The sequence below is a fragment of the Muscardinus avellanarius genome (genome assembly GCF_963383645.1).
Source record: "Muscardinus avellanarius genome assembly, chromosome: 3".
Taxonomy (NCBI): Eukaryota; Metazoa; Chordata; class Mammalia; order Rodentia; family Gliridae; genus Muscardinus; species Muscardinus avellanarius.
This window is the reverse complement of record NC_137788.1, coordinates 167,530,447-167,550,723: the sequence shown is the minus strand read 5'-3', so window position 1 is coordinate 167,550,723 and position 20,277 is coordinate 167,530,447. Positions and strand designations below refer to the sequence as shown.

General features: G+C 49.7%; 1 protein-coding gene across 6 annotated transcripts in view; it reads left to right on the top strand.

The window, feature by feature from the left end:
• CYFIP1 (cytoplasmic FMR1 interacting protein 1) overlaps positions 1–20,277 on the top strand; it is a gene marked incomplete at both ends in the record, with an annotated part of 50,388 nt that overhangs the window by 14,130 nt on the left and 15,981 nt on the right. For 4 of the 6 annotated variants that reach the window (XM_080692586.1, XM_080692585.1, XM_080692587.1 and 1 more), the window contains 9 exons: positions 1,107–1,232; positions 4,417–4,583; positions 5,794–5,941; positions 6,978–7,131; positions 8,596–8,752; positions 10,314–10,410; positions 11,750–11,826; positions 11,931–12,039; positions 14,560–14,679. In XM_080692586.1, the coding sequence (XP_080548712.1) occupies positions 1,107–1,232; positions 4,417–4,583; positions 5,794–5,941; positions 6,978–7,131; positions 8,596–8,752; positions 10,314–10,410; positions 11,750–11,826; positions 11,931–12,039; positions 14,560–14,679 (1,155 nt within the window). Of the gene's footprint in view, positions 1–1,106; positions 1,233–4,416; positions 4,584–5,793; positions 6,023–6,675; positions 6,824–6,977; positions 7,132–8,595; positions 8,753–10,313; positions 10,411–11,749; positions 11,827–11,930; positions 12,040–14,559; positions 14,680–20,277 lie in introns of all 6 variants that reach the window. The other 2 variants (XM_080692584.1, XM_080692582.1) reach the window with 2 other exon arrangements.

Sequence of the window (20,277 nt, the reverse complement as noted above, 5' to 3'; positions counted from 1 at the left end):
GGATGCTCTACCACTGAGCTATATTCACATCCCTTTTATTCTTTATTTTTTATGGTACTGGAGATTGACTCTAGAGGCATTCTACCTCTGAGTCTCACTTCCAGCCCTGTTGTTTTATTTATTTATTTGTTTATTTGGTGGTACTGGGGATGATGCTAAGGCCATTCTACCTCTGAGCTACACCCTCAGCCCTACTTTATTTTTGTTTTGAAACAGGGTCTCAGTAGGTTGGTGAAAATATCATAACTTGCCAAGGCTGTCCTTGAACCTACCATCCTCCTGTCTCAGTCTCCCAAGTACTGGGATTACAAGGTGTACCACCACACCTGGCAACTTATTTTTATTTTGAAACAGGGTCTCACTAAGTTGCAGAGGGCCTCAGGAGGTTGCTGAGGCTGGCTGTGAACTGCGATCCTCCTGTCTCAGCCTCCCAAGTACTGGGATTATAGGCCTGTGCCACCACAGTGGTGACTTTTATTCTAAGACAGTCTTGCTGGCCTAAGCAGCTGGGATTATGACACGTGTCATGGCTCCCAGCCTGGTGTATGTCTTTCTTTTTTAATACTTTCATTGGTGCCTTTTAATTACACATCATGCTGAAGTATGGGGTGGCAGGAAGCTCCATGCACACAGCACGTAGTGCGTGTCCTTCTAGATCCGGACCCCTTAGTGTGTTCTTAGATGTGAAGTCATTGGCCAGAGGGTTTTGCCTGTGTGTGTGTGTGTGTGTGTGTGTGTGTATGTGTGTGTGCGCGTGTGTGTGCGCGTGTGTGTGCGCACGCGTGTGGGTTTGTGTGGGTGTGTTTGCGTGTAGATGTGTGCATGCTTCTGTGTTTGTGTGGGTGTGGGTGTGTGTGAGTGTGCATGTTTGTGTGGGTGTGCACGTGTGCATGGGTGTGGGTGTATGTGCTTGTGTGTTTGCACACATGTGGGTGTATGTGCTTGTGTGTTTGTGTGTGTTTGCGCGCATGTGGGTGTGCGTGCTTGCGTGTGTGATTGAGATAGAGGCTGGCTGGCTGGCTTTTGGAACGCAGTAAAGTCTGGGAGGCTGGCCTCGGTCCCTGGCCTCATCGTGGGCTGTCTCTCCTCTTGTGCCCCCCCGTCAGTACTCGTGGAAGCTCGTGCACCCCACTGACAAGTACTCCAACAAGGACTGCCCCGACAACGCCGAGGAGTACGAGCGAGCCACGCGCTACAACTACACGAGCGAGGAGAAGTTTGCCCTGGTGGAGGTGAGGCCGTCGTGGCTTTCTCTCGCTCAAGTGGCCCCGTCCTCACACGCTTTCCCTCCAAGAACAGACCGCCTACATTTCATCCCTGCACCGAGGTGCCTTTGCGCCTGTCAGTCTAGTCCAGGCAGTACAAGGTTCGGGAACAGTGGGCTCTGGCTCCCAGGTACGCACTCTCGGCCCGGTGAGCAGATCATCAGCTCCTTTGGGAGCCCCTGGGAATGGAGGCCAGTTTCTCTGGTGTAGGGATGAGATGGACACACGCGATGCATCTCCTGCCTGGGAGGAGAGCCGTGGGCAGGGCTAGGCTTTCCTACCTGGGTGGCCACTGGCTCTGCCACACGACTGCCCTGTGCTGTCCTCTTGGGCCTCGATGGACAGAAGGCTTTGCTTCCGGAGTCGACCAGTTCCGTCCCTTTGTGGCTGTGCTCCTCTTGTCTTGTTTTTTTTTTTTTTTTTTTTTTAATTTTTAATTTTTGATGGTACTGGGGTTCCTGGAAGCCCTTCTACCTTTGGGCTACACTCCCAGACCTATTTTATATTTTTATTTGGAAACAGGGTCTCTTAAAGCCAGCACAGCTGGCTTTGAACCTGTGCAATCCTCTAGTCTCCGCCTCCCAAGCACGGGGATTACCAGTGTGCGCCACTACGCCCAGCCTTCCTGTCTTGTTTAAGGGGTCTGTGCACAGGCATTCTCCTACATTGTCTGCTAGATACATTGCTGTTTGCCTTTCACCTGCAGTTAACTTGTGACACTCTCACCCGCTCCTGTCTCATCCACTGTCTATCCCTGCCTCAGCACCTCTTGTAGGTGTGTAATAACCTGTCATGTCTGGTAAGCATGTCTTCCTGCTTTCTTTCCACCCAACCCTACAACTGTGGTACCGCGATTGAACCCAGAGGCCTTCTCCTTCTAAGCTACACCCCAGCCCGATTTTATTACTTTGAAATAGGGTCGTTGGGCATGGTAGTGCATGCTTGTAATTCCAGTACTTGGAAAGCTGAGACAGGAGGGTCACAGGTTCTTGGCCAGCTCAGGTTCTTAGTGAGGCCCTCCATAACTTAGTGGAATCCTGTTTCAAGATAAAGAATATAATACAGGGCTGGGGGTGTAGCTCGGAGGTAGAATGCCACTGGGTTCCATCCCCGGCACTGCAAAAAAAAAAACAAAACAAAACAAAAAAGAAGAAGAAGAAGAAAATAAAAAGAAATAGGTTCTCACTAAGTCATTGCGCCTAAAAAGATTTCCATTAAGAAAGTCAAAAGGCAGCTGGGAGTGGTGATGCAGTCGCTATCCCAGCATTGAGACAGAAGGACACAGGTTCAAGGACGTTCAAGGACAGTTCAACAACAGCCCCAGCTCAAACCTGTGATTCTCCTAAGTACTGGGATTACAATCATGTACCACAGCACCCAGTTTATTATGGTAAATTTACAGTGTTTTTTGTTTGTTGGTTGGTTTGTTTTTGCAGGTCTGGGGATGGAACCCAAGGGCATTCAACCTCTGAGCTACACCTCCTGCCCTAGTTTTTTATTCTTTATTTTGAAACAGAGTCTCACTAAGTTGCGGAGGGCCTCACTAAATAGCTGAGACTGTCCGCAAATTGCGATCCTCTGATCTTAGCCTCCCAAATGCTGGGATTACGAGCGTGCACCCCCCTCTCCCCCCTCCCCCTGCTGTTTGTTTTTGTAGTACTGGGGATGAAACCCAGGGCATTCTACCTTGGAGCTACACTCCCAGCCCCATTATTATTAATTATTATTATTATTATTATTATTATTATTATTATTATTATTATTTTTGCAGGTCTGGGGATGGAACCCAGAGGCATTTGACCTCTGAGCTACACCCCCTGCCCAATTTTTTATTCTTTATTTTGAAACAGGGTCTCACTGAGTTGCAGAGGGCCTCACTAAGTAGCTGAGACTGTCTGTGGACCACGATCCTCCAGTCTCGGCCTCCCAAATGCTGGGATTTCAAGTGTGCACCCCCACGCCTGGCTAGCCCTATTTTTTAATGTTTATTTTGAAACAGAGTCTCACTGAGTTGCAAAGGGCCTCACTAAGTACCTGAGGCTGTCCTCAAACCACGATCCTCCTGTCTCATCCTCCCAAACACTGGGATTACAAGTGTGCACCACCGCGCCTGGCTCATGTATATTTTTTGGAGAAATACTTGCATTTGGATCCTTTATCCTTTTTTTGTGTGTGTGGTACTGAGAATGGAACCCATGAGGCTTCTACCTCTGGGGTACACCCCTAGACCTATTTTATATTTTATTTGGGAACAGGGTTTCACCAAGTTTCTGAGAGCCTCACTAAGGCTGGACTGGCTTTGAGCCTGTGATCTCCTGTCTCAGCCTCCCAAGTACTGAGATGACAAGTGTGTGCCACCACGCCCAACTACTTCTTTTACCCTTGGGTTGTCTTTTTTATTATTGAGTTGTAAAAGTTCTTTATCTATTCTAGATACAAGCTCTTATTCTACATGTGATCTTCAGTATTCGCTCTCATTCTGAGTGTGTGTCTTACTGGAATCGACCCAGGGATGTTTTGTTTTGAAACGGTCTTGCTAGGTTACTGAGCATCTCACTATGTTGCGGGGGCTGTCCTTGAACCTGTGTCCTTCTGTCTCAATGCTCGGGTAGCGACTGCGTCACCACTCCCAGCTGCCTTTTGACTTTCTTAATGGAAATCATTTTAGGCGCAGAAGTTTTTAATTTTGGTGATACCCATTTATCTGTTTTTCTGTTGTTGCTTGGGCTCTTGGTGTACAGTGTAAGAGACCACAGTGCCTGACCCAAGTCATGAAGATTTACTCCCACGTTTTCTTCCAGAAATTCTTTGGTTCTACCTCTTAACTACAATACATGATTCCCTTTTAGTGGCATTTATGTGTTGGGAGGCGAGGGTGTGTCCAGAGGGTGTGTCCAGGACCCACCGCCATCTCACAGACCCTGGCAGCTTCTTTTCCAGTGGATTGTTTTTGTGTTCCTGGATCTCTCTCTCCTCCCCTTGAAGTCCATCAGGAAAGCTGTCCCTGGAGGGTGGGGGTGCCCGAGGCGGCTGCGTCTCCCCTCAGGCCTCTGGGGTGATGAGGTCATGCTGCGCTGCAGGATGGGAGGCCCCGATCGCCGTGGGTGGGAAGATGGTCTCCTCCCACCACTGAAGCCTGTGTTGCCTGCAGGTGATTGCCATGATCAAGGGCCTGCAGGTGCTGATGGGCAGGATGGAGAGTGTGTTCAACCACGCCATTCGGCACACCGTCTATGCCGCGCTGCAGGATTTCTCCCAGGTGACGCTCAGGGAGCCCCTGCGGCAGGCCATCAAGAAGAAGAAGAACGTCATCCAGAGGTCAGCCTCAGCCTCACTCGGCGCACGAGGCAGCGGGGCAGCTAAATGTCCATAATAGGCTCAGTGCGTTGAACGAGAGTGTGCGTGTGTGTGTGAGTGTGTTACTTGGGATTGAACGAGGGCATTTTACCAAGCTATAATTTTTTTTTTTGTACTGGGGTTTGGACCTGGGGTCATCCTACCTCCAAGCTAAAACCCTAGGTCTTTTTTTGTTTTGAAATGGTCTTGCTAAGTTGCCGAGGCTGGCTTTGAACCCGCGGTCCTCCGGTCTTAGACTCCTAAGTACTTATAGGCCTGCGTCACCGCTTCCAGCTTCAGTGCATTTATCTTCAACCTCTAGGCACCCTGTGGGTGCATTGTATGTACATGTAAGGCGGTGAGTCCAATTATTAACAACCAAACTTCTCGCATTGTAGCGAGAAGTTTAGAGACCTTGGCACTACGGCGTATTTATTTTGGGGAGAAAGTTGTCTCGGAATTTGCCCAGTGATTCTGATCGCCTGGCCTTGGGCACCAGGGACCCAACGCTCATCCCCCTCTCAGTGTTTGTTGTCTTCTGTAAGTTTCCGTTTCTTCTGTCCTGCCCTACAAATCTGCCAACAGTGTAGATACTGTAGACATATAGCAGCTCTTTCTTGAGCTTCTTTGTGTGTGCGGGTCTGGGGATGGAACCCAGGGGCATTCGACCTCCAAGCTACACCTCCTGTCCTATTTTTTATTCTTTATTTGGAAATAGGGTCTCGCTAAGTTGCAGAGGGCCTCACTAAGTAGCTGAGGCTGTCTGCGAACTGTGATCCTCCAGTCTCAGCCTCCCGAATGCTGGGATTACAGGCATGCACCACCACGCCCGGCTAGATAAAAATTGAAGACAATTTCTACGTGAATTGAGCTTATTTGGGCTCGTGAATATACAGACTTTTTGTTTTCTTTATACCTAAATAATTTGTTGCTCACGATTGTATAATTTTTATCATTAATAAAAATTATTTCCTGAACACTCCACTGAGTGTTCAGGAAAGTCTTCTGGGACTAGTGCTGTTTCCAGGAGTACCATTTGTTTCCCAGATTTCGTATTGAACTTTACTATTACCATGTCCCGCTAAAGCAACGTGTCTCTGTTTGGTGCACTGGCTGTCCTGGGAGCCTGTCTGCCAGGTACTGGGTTGTTGGCTATAGAAGGCCCTTTCTGATAGCGTGGTGGGCTGTTCAGTGTCCTGCAGGCCATCAGGAAGACGGTGTGCGACTGGGAGACAGGACATGAGCCCTTCAATGACCCGGCTCTGCGGGGCGAGAAGGACCCCAAGAGTGGCTTCGACATCAAAGTGCCCCGCCGCGCCGTGGGCCCCTCCAGCACACAGGTTCTCATCCCCTCCACCCTGTGTGGGCTGGGTCGCCCTGGGTGGGGGAGAGGATGCCACCACTGTCTGCTCGGGCAAGTTGTGTCCTGCCTTTCACTTTTCTGCAACCCCCGGGCCCCACCCGAGTCAATGCGGAACGTTAACTGAGACGCCCCAGTGATTCTCTGGTTTATTCATTTGCCTTCAGAAGTGAGTTGATTCCACTTCCAACTCCAAATACACATGGACGTGTCCATGTGTACAGTCGTACTGTGCTGCTCGATGGGTGTTTAAGTGTACAATGACTAGTTTTTACATTGGGTCTACAAATAAGCCTTCTTAAGGATGAAGCGCTGGAGTCATGATATTGCTTTTGTATGTCTTGGTCTTAGCCACCTTTGCTGCTCTATTTCCTGACGTCCTTGAAGTGCTAATCACCGCCTCTCGTGTCCGATCTTATATGCTCCTCTGCTTTTCCTGGGACCTGGCACTTCTTACTCACCTCTCACTTGGAGGCTTTACAATCACTCTGTCTGTCTTCTGGAAAGTTACCAGCAAAGCACGTGGCTGGCTCCTAGGGACCTCTCGGATGGCGGGCAGAAGGCGCTGGCTGACCCTCGGGGTCGGCCTGAGGGCCGGCGTGAGGTGCATACCCTCCGGCCCTGTCCTGTGCGAGTCCCGTGTCCTCTCCCAGGCGTGTGTCGTGTGACTAACGGCTTTCTCCCACCTCTCCCTCCCTGTCTGTCTGTGTCTAGCTCTACCTGGTGCGCACCATGGCCGAGTCCTTGGGCTCGGCCGAGCTGCTGAGGCAGCTCAAGTCTCTGGGCATGGAGAGGCTCTTGCATGTGGTAAACGCGTTTCTGAGGCAGTCGTACACCTACCCGCCTCTCTTAACCTTTGGTGGTAAGACCCTGTTTGTCTTTTCGTTGTGTTTGTGTGTAGGGTGTCCTGGCCCAGGCAGCAGCCGGGAGCAGGCCTTCTCTGGGGGTTTCTGAGTTGGCGTAACTAATGTACCCTGTGTATTTTCTCCCCCACAAATGTTTCCTTGGATAATCAGCTTTACATGGTGAGAACCATGCTAGAGTCCCTCATTGCAGACAAAAGTGGTTCCAAGAAAACCTTGAGAAGTAGCCTTGAGGGGCCCACCATATTGGACATAGAAAAATTTCATCGAGAGTCGTTCTTCTACACACACTTGATAAATTTCAGTGGTAAGAGACAGTGCTGACCAGAGTGCGGCCCAGCATGCTCTAACACCGCTAACCATCTAGAGCGCTTCTGCCTGCCTGACCCTCCCCTGCCCGGGTCCTTTCACACCCCCACCTTACAGTGACAAGTCCTAACCTTGGTGGTGGCTGGACATCCCGAGGCTCCCCCAGTGCCTCCTTGGTCTTTGGTCTCTGCCGCAGCCTCTGTGGGTGTGGCCCATTCAGGGACCCGCACCGTGGAGCTGTGGCCAGCCTCGTGATGTGAACACATTTGGGGTCAGAAGCACAGGCAGATGTACCCTGTCACACGGAATGAGAGGCAGGCATCAACAGGTAGCAGAAGCGGCCCTGCAGGTAGCCACGTGGGAGGTGGCGGTGCCTGAGCCAGGTCAGCCCCGTTTTGATGGTACACAGCCACTCTGACTGGGCTCCGGCTGCCCTCTGCCCCTGTGTGGCTGCCTGCCGCCTTACCAACATGCCATCATGTGCTCAGGGCACAGGCTCGCTCTTGGCCAGCGGTGCTGCAGGGATCGGAGTATGGAGTCGCGGCTTGCCATTAACTCCACGAAAGGCCAGAGACCTAGTTTTTAAAATCTGTCCAGGTTTGCATTAGCTGGACCTACCCTGGGTGTGCATGTGATGCTGTCATGGACATTGGCTTTTATCCTAAGTAAAAGAAAATACAGGTTGAGAATCCCTTGTTATAGCAGAAGCGTTTCTGATCATGGCTTTTGTTTTCAGATTTTGGAAAATTTGTATAATGAGTGATCTTGGTGTTGAGACCCCAGTCTAAACAGAAAATTTGTTTGTTTCCTATGCATTTTATACATTGTCCAGAAGTAATTTTATGCAGTCATGGACTGCCAAATGGCATTTCAGTCAATGTTAGAGCAGACACATGAACGTGGTCCCGAAAGACTGGCTTGTTGACATCACGGGCATCTCAGCTGTGCAAGCACACTCCGTGAAGCCCGCACCGCTGCGGAGTTACTGGACAGTGCGCTTGGCGGCATGTGGCTGTCACTGAGCAGTGCAGGACCGGATGCTGTTTCTGGTGCAGCCTTCATGTGATGTCAGGTGTGGGGCATTCCCTTTGCAGTGTCCTTTGGCTGCTCCAAACGTTTACAATTTTGAGACATTTGGGCCTTCTGATCAGGGATGCTCAACCTGTAATCCTGTTTTACTTCTCCTTTTCAAAAGGACATTCCCCCCTCGTCCTGCGAGGACAGTTATGTCCCTGCTGGCAGAGGATGCTGACTGCTCTGAGTGCTCAGGGTCCACGCAGCCGCAGCCTGCTGGTCTTGTCCCTGTATGAGGGGTCTGGCAAGCCTCTGCGCTCTCCTCCAGGCCGCGTGGCACAGCCGAGCATGGAGGAGCTGCCGCCCCACACGCAGTGCTCTTGTGTCTTCTCTGCTGAATCTTTTCCCGCTCACAGAAGGTAACATGATATTGTTTGGATCCCTCAAGAGACGCTGCAGCAGTGCTGTGACCTTTCACAGCTGTGGTTCCGAGAGTTCTTCCTGGAGCTGACCATGGGCAGGAGGATCCAGTTCCCTATTGAAATGTCGATGCCCTGGATCCTGACTGACCACATCCTAGAGACCAAGGAGGCGTCCATGATGGAGTGAGTGCCCCGCAGGTCCTTGATCATGGGGTGGGGGCCTAAAGGCATCTGGGAGCCGGGGTCGAGGGAAGGGGGCTGGACTGCTGTTTAACATATCACGGGCAGTCATATTGCTGAGTAAAGCTTTGGAGAGTAATACAAGTGACCGATTTCTTGTCTTCAGGCTGAAATCAGAAGCTCAGGTAGTAGAATGAGTCAAGCTCCTACCTTGCACAGGTGCTAGGCAAGGCTGTGCAGCCTGGTAGAGAGGAGATGGGCCTGTCTGCCCCGGGTCTGTACAGCATGGGCCCTGTGGCCTGGCCAGACCCAGTATGCTGGGATTAGGCCTCCAGCGCCCATGTGGCCTGGCTTCTTTTGTGACCAGGATGAATGGGGAAGGAAGTATTGATCAAACAGCTTTGTCTTGGGCTTGGGGTTCTGGGCCAGGGTGGAAGGGTCATTCTACCCAAACGTGACTTCCATGTAGAGAAAGCTGTAAAAGGGGGAGGGCTTCTTGCAAACAGTTGGAGACTGGCCTCGCTGGCCAGCTCTCTGTGGGTAAGGCCTCCTGGGTCTCTTGTACCTGGATGTTGGCCAGGATGATTGCTGTCCACTTTGTCTGCTGTTCCCTGGCGTTGGGGCATGTGAGGAGCCCAAGCTCAGTGCAGGGCCCTCTGTCAGGACCGGACTTCCTCCCTGCCTGCTAAGAGGACCTACAATGGCTGCCGTTTGGCTTGGGTCCAAGAATAGACGTGTGTGTGGCCTGCTGTGTAATCCAGGACCTTTATCTGTTGTTATTTTTAAGCCATACAGCTTATTCTTAAAATCAGAAAATAGGCCTTTTAATTTACATTTTAATTGGCCAATCGTAATTATACATATTAGTAGGGTACAGAGTATAACGTTAGTCCATGTATGTACCATGTAGTAACTAAATCAGTAAAACTGGCATTTCTGTCACCACAGACACTCATTTCCTTGTGGTGAAACCACTGGAAACCCCCTCTTTGAGCTAGTTTGAAATGTCTAGTTTGTTATTTTTCATTATAGTCACCCTACTTGTAATAGATCCTCAGAACTTATTTTTATTATTAAAAACGTACTGATACTTATGGTATAAAGACAAAACTTCAAAGAGTAGGGAGTGAAAAGGTAGAGGCCGGAGGAGGAGGCCCTTGCCTGTGTGGCCTTCGGAGCTGTCCCTGCTCCTGGCTGGGTGGGGCCTGCAGCTGCTCTCCTGGACGACACAGGGCCTGTGAAGTAAGAAATTGGTTTTCCTGCCGGGCGTGGTGGCGCACGCTTGTAATCCCCGCGCTTGGGAGGCGGAGACAGGAGGATCGCGCTGGTTTGAAGCCAGCCGCGCTGGCTTAAGAGACCCTGTTTCAAAAATATAAAAAATAGGTCTGGGAGTGTAGCCCGGAGTTAGAAGGGCTTCCAGGAACCCCAGTACCACCAAGAAAAGAAAAGAAAAGAAAAGAAATTGGTTTTCCTTGATGAGAGCGTTCTGGCGGAGTCGGAGCCATGAGGGCTGCCAGTCGGTGGTGTGGGAGGCCGAGGGGTGACCAGTGTCCACCTTCTGCAGGTACGTCCTCTACTCCCTCGATCTGTACAACGACAGTGCCCACTACGCGCTGACCAGGTTCAACAAGCAGTTTCTCTACGATGAGATCGAGGCAGAGGTGAGGGCCCCAGCACCTCAATTCCTTTTATTTTCCTTTAATTAATTTTTCTTTTTCCCGCACTCCTAAAGGAGTTAAGCTTCTTCCTTTAAAACACAAGGTGGCTTAAGCAAAGGCACAGGCATTTCGAAGTGAGCCTTCCGTCAGCATCTGCACCCAGGGCAATGGGGGTGTGCTTTTCCTCTGGACCGTCCTCATCTGTCTGTATTCTGTTAGGAGTGTGGTCTTGGCACTGAACCAACCGTATTTTATTTCTTCAATTTTTGTTTGGGGTTATCATAAGTAGGTCTGTGCAGAACTTCCTGGTGCTTTTTTATTTGCATTGGACAAATTCCCCGCAAGAGGAATCATCGGTCATGGTACACATAGCTGGGGAGGTGAATCTTGGTCTCTAGCCACCATGTAAGAGAGCCTAACCACAGCAAATGGGTTTGTGCATCTGGGCCTGTGCGTCCTCCTGGAGACAGACCACCTGCAGCTCTTCCTCTGCATCTTCCTGGAGACCGCCTGTAGCTCTTTCTTCAGGGAGTGTCATGGGTCCTCTGATGCAGGGTGTGTGAGGGCAGGCACTGCCCTCCTGGGTCCTCCGCCTCTGAGCACGGTGTCCTCATTGTGGTCCATAGAGTGGTGCTAGCCCATCTGGAAGCAAGGGTGCAGGTTCTGGGCTCTCATACCCAGTGCAGTTGGCCCTGCTCCAGGGGGAGCCTGGGAGGGAGGTGCCCTGAATAGTGGCTCTTGAGACGCAGGGCTGGTGACAGGAACTGCTCTGGGTGGGGACCCCAGACACGGTGCACACTAACCCTCCAGGAACTTCATATTCTTTTGTGTTTATGGGAAGGAATGTTTCGACCCTCAGTAGGAGCAATTCTTGTGTGTGTGTGTGTGTGTGTGTGTGTGTGTGTGTGTGTGGTACTGGGGGTGGAACCCAGAGGCTTTTCTACCTCCAGGCTACACTCCCAGACCTATTTTTTTTATATATATATATATTTTATTTGGAAACAGGGTCTCACTAAGTTGTTGAGAGCCTCACTCAGTAGCTGAGGCTGACTTTGAACTTGTGCGATCCTCCTGTCTCAGCCTCCTAAGCACTGAGATGGCAAGCGTGCGCCACCACGCCCACCCAGTAGGAGCAATTCTGACATAATTTTTGATGACTGAGTAGTGGTCACTCCTGGCCACACTTAGTTTACTCACCATGCTGACGTTAGTGCAGTTGTTTCTACTTTCTCTTTTCTAATAAGAACCTCGCTTTGTCACTTTTGCAATTTTGTTTTTAAGTGGGGCTATTTGGTCTTGACTTACGGAATTGAAATCTAATGCGTGCTTTCTTTTTCTTCAGGTGAATCTGTGTTTTGACCAATTTGTTTACAAGCTGGCAGACCAGATATTTGCATATTATAAGGTTATGGCAGGAAGGTGCGTGGTTTGTGATTTTGATACAAAATCTTGGATAGTTTGATCCAGTATTTCCATTAAAATTCACAAGATGTGAAACATGTCTTGTCCTCCTTCTGTGCCAGTTTGCTCCTGGATAAACGGTTACGGTCAGAATGTAAGAACCAGGGAGCCACGATCCATCTCCCGCCATCCAACCGCTACGAGACGCTGCTGAAGCAGAGGCACGTGCAGGTGAGCAGGCCCTGCTGGGCTTCGTGCAGACCTGGCGTGAGGAGGCTGGGTTTGCTTACAGCCTCTCAGCTGTTATGTTAGCATGTTACATGACTGGTTGAACATCCCTACGGTGTTCTCTTTTTATTTATTCATTTTTTTCAGCTGGGTCTTGCTATGTTGCCCAGGCTAGCCTTAAACTCCTGGGTTCAAGGGATCCTCCTGCTTCAGCACCCTGAGTAGCTGGGAACACAAGCGTGCCAGGCTTGGTGCATAAGCCTTAAAGCCCAGCCATTCTGGAGGCTAAATTGGGAAGATTGCAAGTACGAGGTCAGCCTGGGCAACTTGGCGACCGTCTCATGATAAAAAATTGAACTGGGCCTGGTGGCTCACACCTGTAATCCCAGGACTCATGAGGCTGAGATAGGAGGATTGCAGGTTTGAGGACAGCCTCAGCAACGTAGCAAGACTCTCAACCACTTAGTGAGACCCTGTCTCAAAGTAAAAAAATAAAATAGAGCTGAGAGTGTAGTAGAGCGCCCCTAGGGTCAATCCTCAGTACAGGGGGAAAAAAATTGTGTTAAGCTTTTAAAATAACTTCAGCTCCAGGGAGAAACTTGCAGCTCGCTGCACCTGCCCAGATGTAGGCTCCAAGGGACAGGTGTAGCCCAAAGGGATCTTCCCTTTTCCAGGAGCCCAAAAGCCAGAGCTCAAAAAGATTGTAGTTTAGAGAAACTTAAGGCTCAAAGCATGAAAGGCAAGCTTTCTCCTGGCTAGAACAAGGAGTTCAAAGATAGACAGTGCTTTGTTGTTGTATTTTTTAAACTGTATAGTAATGTACCCTTTAACAATGTTCAGTCAAACTCAGACTGCGTATTTCACTGTAGTCCTAAGACTTTATCACCGAGCAGGTAGTGTAGTTCAGTGGTAAAGAGCTTGCCCAGCATTTTGAGGCCCTGGTGCCACAGCTGCGCACCAAGTTATAGCACCTGGGGATGCTGTAGATGTTTCAGTTCATTTAAGTGTGCACTATGATGTTGGCATGGCGACAGGACCACCTCACGACACGTCCTGATGGTAAGTGATGTATGACTGTGCACGCAGCACCCCAAAGGTAGAAGCTAAGGGCGACGGTGGGGTGTCCACTTGGCCCCGCTGTCTGTACAGGTAACCAGTGTGCACGCGTCAGGACCTTCCTCACCTGGGCTTGATGTTGTTTAAATGATAGTGGAGGCGGATAAATTCCCAGGACCTGAGAAAGAGCTTTTCTTTCTTTTCATTGTAATGCCTGTGAGTTGTTAGACATCCCCGTTGCTCCGTGAGGAGGTGTGGGAGACGGTGTGGCAATGTGCACTGTTACACCCAGTGTCAAATTGACTGGCCCAGACACTCTGGTGCTCTGGTGAGACTCGGGTTTCTGCCCATGATTAAGTGTAAATTCAATGCAAAGGGTGCTACAAAAGTCCTTTAAGGCTTTGGCTTGTAAAATTTCAGCTCTAAGCCCGGCAGGGTGATGCAAGTTTATAATCCCGGTACTTGGGAGGCTGAGACAGGAGGATCACCAGCTCATGGCCAGCTTCAGCAACTTAGTGAGGCCCTGTTTCAAATTAAGAGGTAAAATAGGGCTGGGAGTGTAGCTGGGAAGTAGAATGCCCCTGGGTTCAATCCCCAACACCAAAAAAAAAAAAGAAAAAAAAAATCAGCTCTAGAAAAGTAGGGTAGAGCCAGGCGTGGTGGCACACGCTTGTAATCCCCACACCTGGGAAGCTGAGACAGGAGGGTTGCACAGGTTCGAAGCCAGCCTCAGCTATTTAGCGAGGCTCTCAGCAACTTAGTGAGACCCTGTTTCCAATTAAAAAATATAAAAGTAAGTCTGGGAGTATAGCCTGGAGGTAGAAAGCCCCTCTGTTCCACCCCCAGTACCACCAAATAAAAGGGAAAAAAAAGGGTATTTGGATAAGATTACATGTGTATAAAATTTCATATAAAATGTTTAAATTTCTATGGTGTCATTGGATTTTTTATTTACTTTTTTTTTTCCCCCAGTACTGGGGATAGAACCCAGTGGCATTCTACCACCTAGCTACCCTGCCAGCCCTATTTTTTATTCTTTTATTTTGAAACTCACTAAGTTGCTGAGGCTGGCTGCAAACCTGCGATCCTCCTGTCTCGGCCTCCCAAGTACTGGGATTACAAGTGTGTACCACTATGCCTAGCTCTCGTTTTGTTTTTTTGTGCTACTGGAGAATGAACCCAGGGTATTCTACTTCCAAGCCCCACCCCCAGCCCTTTTTATTTTTTGTTTGGAAGCAAGGTCTTGCTAGGTTGCTGAGAGTCTATACGTTGCTGAGGCTGTCCTAGAACTTGCAATCCTCCTGTCTCAGCCTCCTGAGTACTGGGATTATGGTGTGTGCCACTATTGCCTGGCTGATTCTTATGTTTTGCAATAGGTTTGGGAGTTTACTTCACTGTTGCTTATTTGCTGTCGTACATTCTTCCTGTGGCCTCTTTCCTGACGTGCCTCTCCCTCGCTCCCTCCAGCTCCTGGGCAGATCGATAGACCTTAACCGACTGATTACACAGCGCGTCTCAGCAGCTATGTACAAGTCTCTGGAACTAGCAATCGGGCGATTCGAAAGTGAAGACCTGACGTCAATAGTCGTGAGTACTGGAACTAATTCTAGTTCTATCCATATTGATGAGTTGAAATAAAGGTAGGTTAAACTCTTGTACAGATAATAAAAGACAGGATGTAATTGATCCTAGCCTGTCTTGAGTATCTTTTTCACAGCATTTGCAATTGTAAATTTATTTCAGAATTGAATATCTTATATCTGTGATGAAAGATCGCCAGCCACTTAATTCAATAACATACTTATATTTTAGTAGTAATGAGGTAGCAGATACAACTTTAGAGCTTGGTGTTGTGGTACATGCCTGTAGTCTCGGTACTTGGGAGGCTATGACAGGAGGGTCTCAGGTTAGAGGCCAGTCTTAGCAACTTAGTGAGACCCTGTTTCTAAATAAAAAATAAAATAGAGGTGAGGGTATAGCCTGAAGGTAAAAAACCCCTGAGTGCAATTCCCAGTAACACAAATAAAAGTAAAAATTTAATTTTTTTATGGTGCATTGTTATTATACAGGATAGTGCGGTCTGTAATGATCCATTCATAAATACCCATAGCATTACTTGGTCTGTTTCCTTTCCCTCCACAAAGCACCCTTTTCTTGCTCTCTCCCCCTGTACAGGACAGTAAGCTTCACAGACGTATGTTGACCTGCGGACGGGACGCTACGGGCCTCTTGCTTCCTAACCCTTCCCCTTTCAATCCCCACCTGGCGCCCTCCGTCCTCTCTGCTGTCCCCTGGTCTCTCCCGTCCCCTCTGCTGTCCCCTGGTCTCTCTCTCCCGTCCCCTCTGCTGTCCCCTGGTCCCTCCCGTCCCCTCTGCTGTCCCCTGGTCTCTCCCGTCCCCTCTGCTGTCCCCTGGTCTCTCCCGTCCCCTCTGCTGTCCCCTGGTCTCTCTCTCCCGTCCCCTCTGCTGTCCCCTGGTCTCTCCCGTCCCCTCTGCTGTCCCCTGGTCCCTCCCGTCCCCTCTGCTGTCCCCTGGTCTCTCCCGTCCCCTCTGCTGTCCCCTGGTCTCTCCCGTCCCCTCTGCTGTCCCCTGGTCTCTCTCTCCCGTCCCCTCTACTGTCCCCTGGTCTCTCCCGTCCCCTCTGCTGTCCCCTGGTCCCTCCCGTCCCCTCTGCTGTCCCCTGGTCTCTCCCGTCCCCTCTGCTGTCCCCTGGTCTCTCCCGTCCCCTCTGCTGTCCCCTGGTCTCTCCCTCCCGTCCCCTCTGCTGTCCCCTGGTCTCTCCCGTCCCCTCTGCTGTCCCCTGGTCTCTCCCGTCCCCTCTGCTGTCCCCTGGTCTCTCCCTCCCGTCCCCTCTGCTGTCCCCTGGTCCCTCCCGTCCCCTCTGCTGTCCCCTGGTCTCTCCCGTCCCCTCTGCTGTCCCCTGGTCTCTCCCTCCCGTCCCCTCTGCTGTCCCCTGGTCCCTCCCGTCCCCTCTGCTGTCCCCTGGTCTCTCCCGTCCCCTCTGCTGTCCCCTGGTCTCTCCCGTCCCCTCTGCTGTCCCCTGGTCTCTCTCTCCCGTCCCCTCTACTGTCCCCTGGTCTCTCCCGTCCCCTCTGCTGTCCCCTGGTCCCTCCCGTCCCCTCTGCTGTCCCCTGGTCTCTCCCGTCCCCTCTGCTGTCCCCTGGTCTCTCCCGTCCCCTCTGCTGTCCCCTGGTCTCTCCCTCCCGTCCCCTCTGCTGTCCCCTGGTCTCTCCCGTCCCCTCTGCTGTCCCCTGGTCTCTCCCGTCCCCTCTGCTGTCCCCTGGTCTCTCCCTCCCGTCCCCTCTGCTGTCCCCTGGTCCCTCCCGTCCCCTCTGCTGTCCCCTGGTCTCTCCCGTCCCCTCTGCTGTCCCCTGGTCTCTCCCTCCCGTCCCCTCTGCTGTCCCCTGGTCTCTCTCCTAATTGTCATGAGGTCCCTGTCTGTCCTTTCTTCTCTCTAGCTTTCATAAATGAGAAAACACATGACACTTGATTTTCTGAGTCTGGAAGATCTCACTTAGCACAATGTTCTCCAGTTCCATTTCTTTTCCTACAAACGACAGATTGAGTAAAATATGGGAATCCAGACGGAAAAGCGCTCCCAGAACTGAGTCCAGAGGCCCCGAGGCAGAACACTCTGAGAAGGTGCAGGCCCATCTGCCATGAGTGGGACTCACAGCTGCTCTGCCTGGTGTCTGCCAGCCTTTGCCAGGGGCAGAGGTCGGGAGCCCAGGCTCGGCCCAGGGGACAGGCAGGCACAGAGCATTGGGCAGTTGTGAGGCCTCGGGGGCAGTGTGCAGGCCAGACGACTCCACCCCAAGGCGGGTCCTTGAGGTGTCAGGCAGGTTCTGGTGCAGTGTGGGTAGCAAGCTGTAGAACTAAGTAGTGAGGCCCCAAAAGCAGAGCAGACTTTCCCATAGTCTCATCTTCCTGAGGGACAAAGATCTGTAGGCTCTTCATTAGAAGTTTCCTGGAGATTAGAGGTAAACAGAGTACCCCCAGAGCCTCGGCTCTGCTACTGACTCACATTCAGATCCCAAGTCTGGTTTGCAAGGAAAGTAGGGTGTGCTCTGGGAAACAACTACCTGGGAGCCTCACAGGTTTGTTTGTTTGTTTGTTTGTTTTGAAAGAAGGTATCACTAAGTTGCTGAGGCTGGCTTTGAACCTTCAATCCTCCTGTCTCAACTTTCCAAATACTGGGATTACAGGCATATGCCACCACTCCCAGCTGTACTCGTGTGTGTGTGTGTGTGTGTGTGTGTGTGTGTGTGTGTGTGTGTGTGTTATATTTTTTTGGTACTAGGGATGGAACCCAGGGGCATTCTACCTCCTAGCTACACCCTAGTCCTATTTTTTATTCTTTATTTTGAAACAGGTTCTCACTGAGTTGCAAAGGCTCTAGGTAGCTGAGGCTGTTCGTGAACTGCCATCCTCCTGTCTCAGCCTCCTGACTGCTGGGATTACAAGCGTGCGCCACCATACCCAGCTTGTATATTTATAAAACTGTATATTTTATAAAATTTTAATTTTATTTCACACATATCATAGAGGGTCCTAGAGAAGAAAACCAAGGAAATGGAATGAGACAAAGATTCCATTAGTGATTTAGGTGGAACTGGGGGTGGAACCCAGAGGCTTTCTACCTCCGGCCTATGTTCCCAGACCTTTTTATTTTTTTTATTTATTTATTTATTTATTTATTTATTTATTTATTTTGGTGGTACTGGGGGTGGAACCCAGAGGCTTTCTACCTCCGGCCTATGTTCCCAGACCTTTTTATTTTATTTATTTATTTATTTATTTATTTATTTATTTATTTTGGTGGTACTGGGGGTGGAACCCAGAGGCTTTCTACCTCCGAGCTATACTCCCAGACCTTTTTTATACTTTATTTGGAAACAGGGTCTCACTAAGTTGCTGAGAGCCTCACTGAGTAGCTGAGGCTGGCTTCGAACCTGTGCGATCTTCCTGTCTCAGCCTCCCAAGCGCTGGGATTACAAGCCTTGAAAGACAAGTGGTTCTGGAATTTGATTTAACCTACAACTCTCCACTTTTTTCTTTTTTTTTTTTGGTGGTACTGGGGGTGGAACCCAGAGGCTTTCTACCTCTGGGCTATCCTCCCAGACCTATTTTATATTTTATTTAGAAACAGGGTCTCACTAAGCTGCTGAGAGCTGAGGCTGGCTTCAAACCTGTGCAATCCTTCTGTCTCAGCCTCCCAAGCAAAGGGATTACAAGCGTGCGCTACCATGCCCGGCTTCTCTCCACTTTTTGATAATGAGAACGCACAGACACATGCAGCTGTTCTGTTTACATTTTTAGTATCGTATTCAATACTGTCATATATAATACGACGCTATAAACGTCCAGCACTTTATCAAAAGGTTGGCGCTGTGTTACAGGGCTTTGCTCAGCTGTAGGCTAATGCAAGTGTTCTATGCATACTCAAAGCTGAAGGCTAACCTGGGATGTTTAGTAAGTTTAGGAATTTTTAGTGCATTTTCAACATAACAATGGATTTATCAGGATATCACCAAATTGTAAGTCAAGGAGCAGCTTCAACATACATAATATGCTGCAGCATAAACCATGACTGGGATATTGACCCAGAGTGGTTGGTACCAAGAAACAGTTCAGTGAAAGTACTGGACTTTAGCAGAGAAGGGAAAACCCAGCGTCTGAGAAGAGGAAGGAGTTGGGGATGAAGTCCGTCACCCTCAGACCCTGGCCCCCAAGGACAGGATGTATGAAGTGCGGGCTTTGTCCACACCCCACGTGGTTGTGTAAGCCGGATGTGGTGGTACATGCCTGGAGTCTCAGCATGCAGGAGGCTGAGACAGGACAGCTCACAGGTTCTAAGAAGGCCTCTGCGACGTATCACGATTTTCAGCAATCTAGCAACACCCTACTTCAAAACAAAAACCAGAAAAGGGCTGGGAGTGTGGCTTGGAGATAGAATGCCTCTGGGTTCAATCCTAAGTACCAAAAAAAATTTTTTTTAATCTTAGAAGAATAAAGGCCAAGCTGAGCATGGTAGTTCATGCCCTTAATCCCAGTACTTGGGAGACTGAAACAGGAGGATCACAGGTTCAAGGACAGTCTCAGCAAGTAGTGAGACACTCATCAGCCTATCAAGGCCCTGTTTCCAAATAAAAAATAAACACGGAGGTGTGGCTCAGAGATAGAATGTCTCTGGTTCAATCCCCAGTGCCTCAAAAAAATAAAATAAGGGCCATAGACAGATGGTACTAGGCGTGCAGGAACTCAGGGGCCTTGTTCGTGACTGGAGACTCAGTTCCAGAGCAAAGGGAGTGTTACTGGAGACGGGCCTTCTTGGGTGGGCTGGTGCTGTGCGCGTGAGCGCTGGCAGCTGGGTTGGGCGAGCGGCCCTTTTCAAGTTCTTCCTCAGGACTCAGTGGGCTAGGGTGCAGAGCCCCACAGTGACCTTTCTTTTCAAGCATAATTTCTAACATGGCCATGGCATTTTAATTGTCATTGGCCACATGTGATTTTGATTAAAATCATTGTCAAGGCTTTGACCTAGACCAGTGCTGTCCAATAGAAATATAATGCAAACCAGGTATGTATTTTTAAATGCACTCATAGTTGCCAGGTGTGGTGGTGCATGCTTGTAATCCCTGTGCTTGGGAGGCGGAGATAGGAGGATCGCGCAGGTTCGAAGCCAGCCTCAGCTACTTAGTGAGGCTTTCAGCAATTTAGAGAGACCCTGTTTCCAAATAAAGTATAAAAAGTTCTGGGAGTGTAGCCCGGAGGTAGAAGGGCTTCCAGGAACCCCGGTACCACCAAAAATAAATAAATAAATAAATAAATAAATAAATAAATAAATAAATAAACTCATAGTCATAATAGGAAAAAACAAAGAAATGGATGAATTTGTTTTTGTGATTTTTTTTTTCTTCATGGTACTGGGGATTGAACCCAGGGGCATATTCCACTGAGCTATGTCCCCAGCCCTTTTTATTTTGTATTTTGAGAAGCGCCTGGCTAAATTGTCTAGGCTGGTTTCATACTTGTGGTCCTCTTGCCGTGGCCTCTTGAGTAACTAGGATTATAGTCATATGCCACGGTGCCTAGCTATGAAGCGGAACATGTTCTAGGACACCCCCCATGGGTGCTTGACACCACTGATAGTGCTGCCCTTATATGTACTAGATTTTCCCTTATACA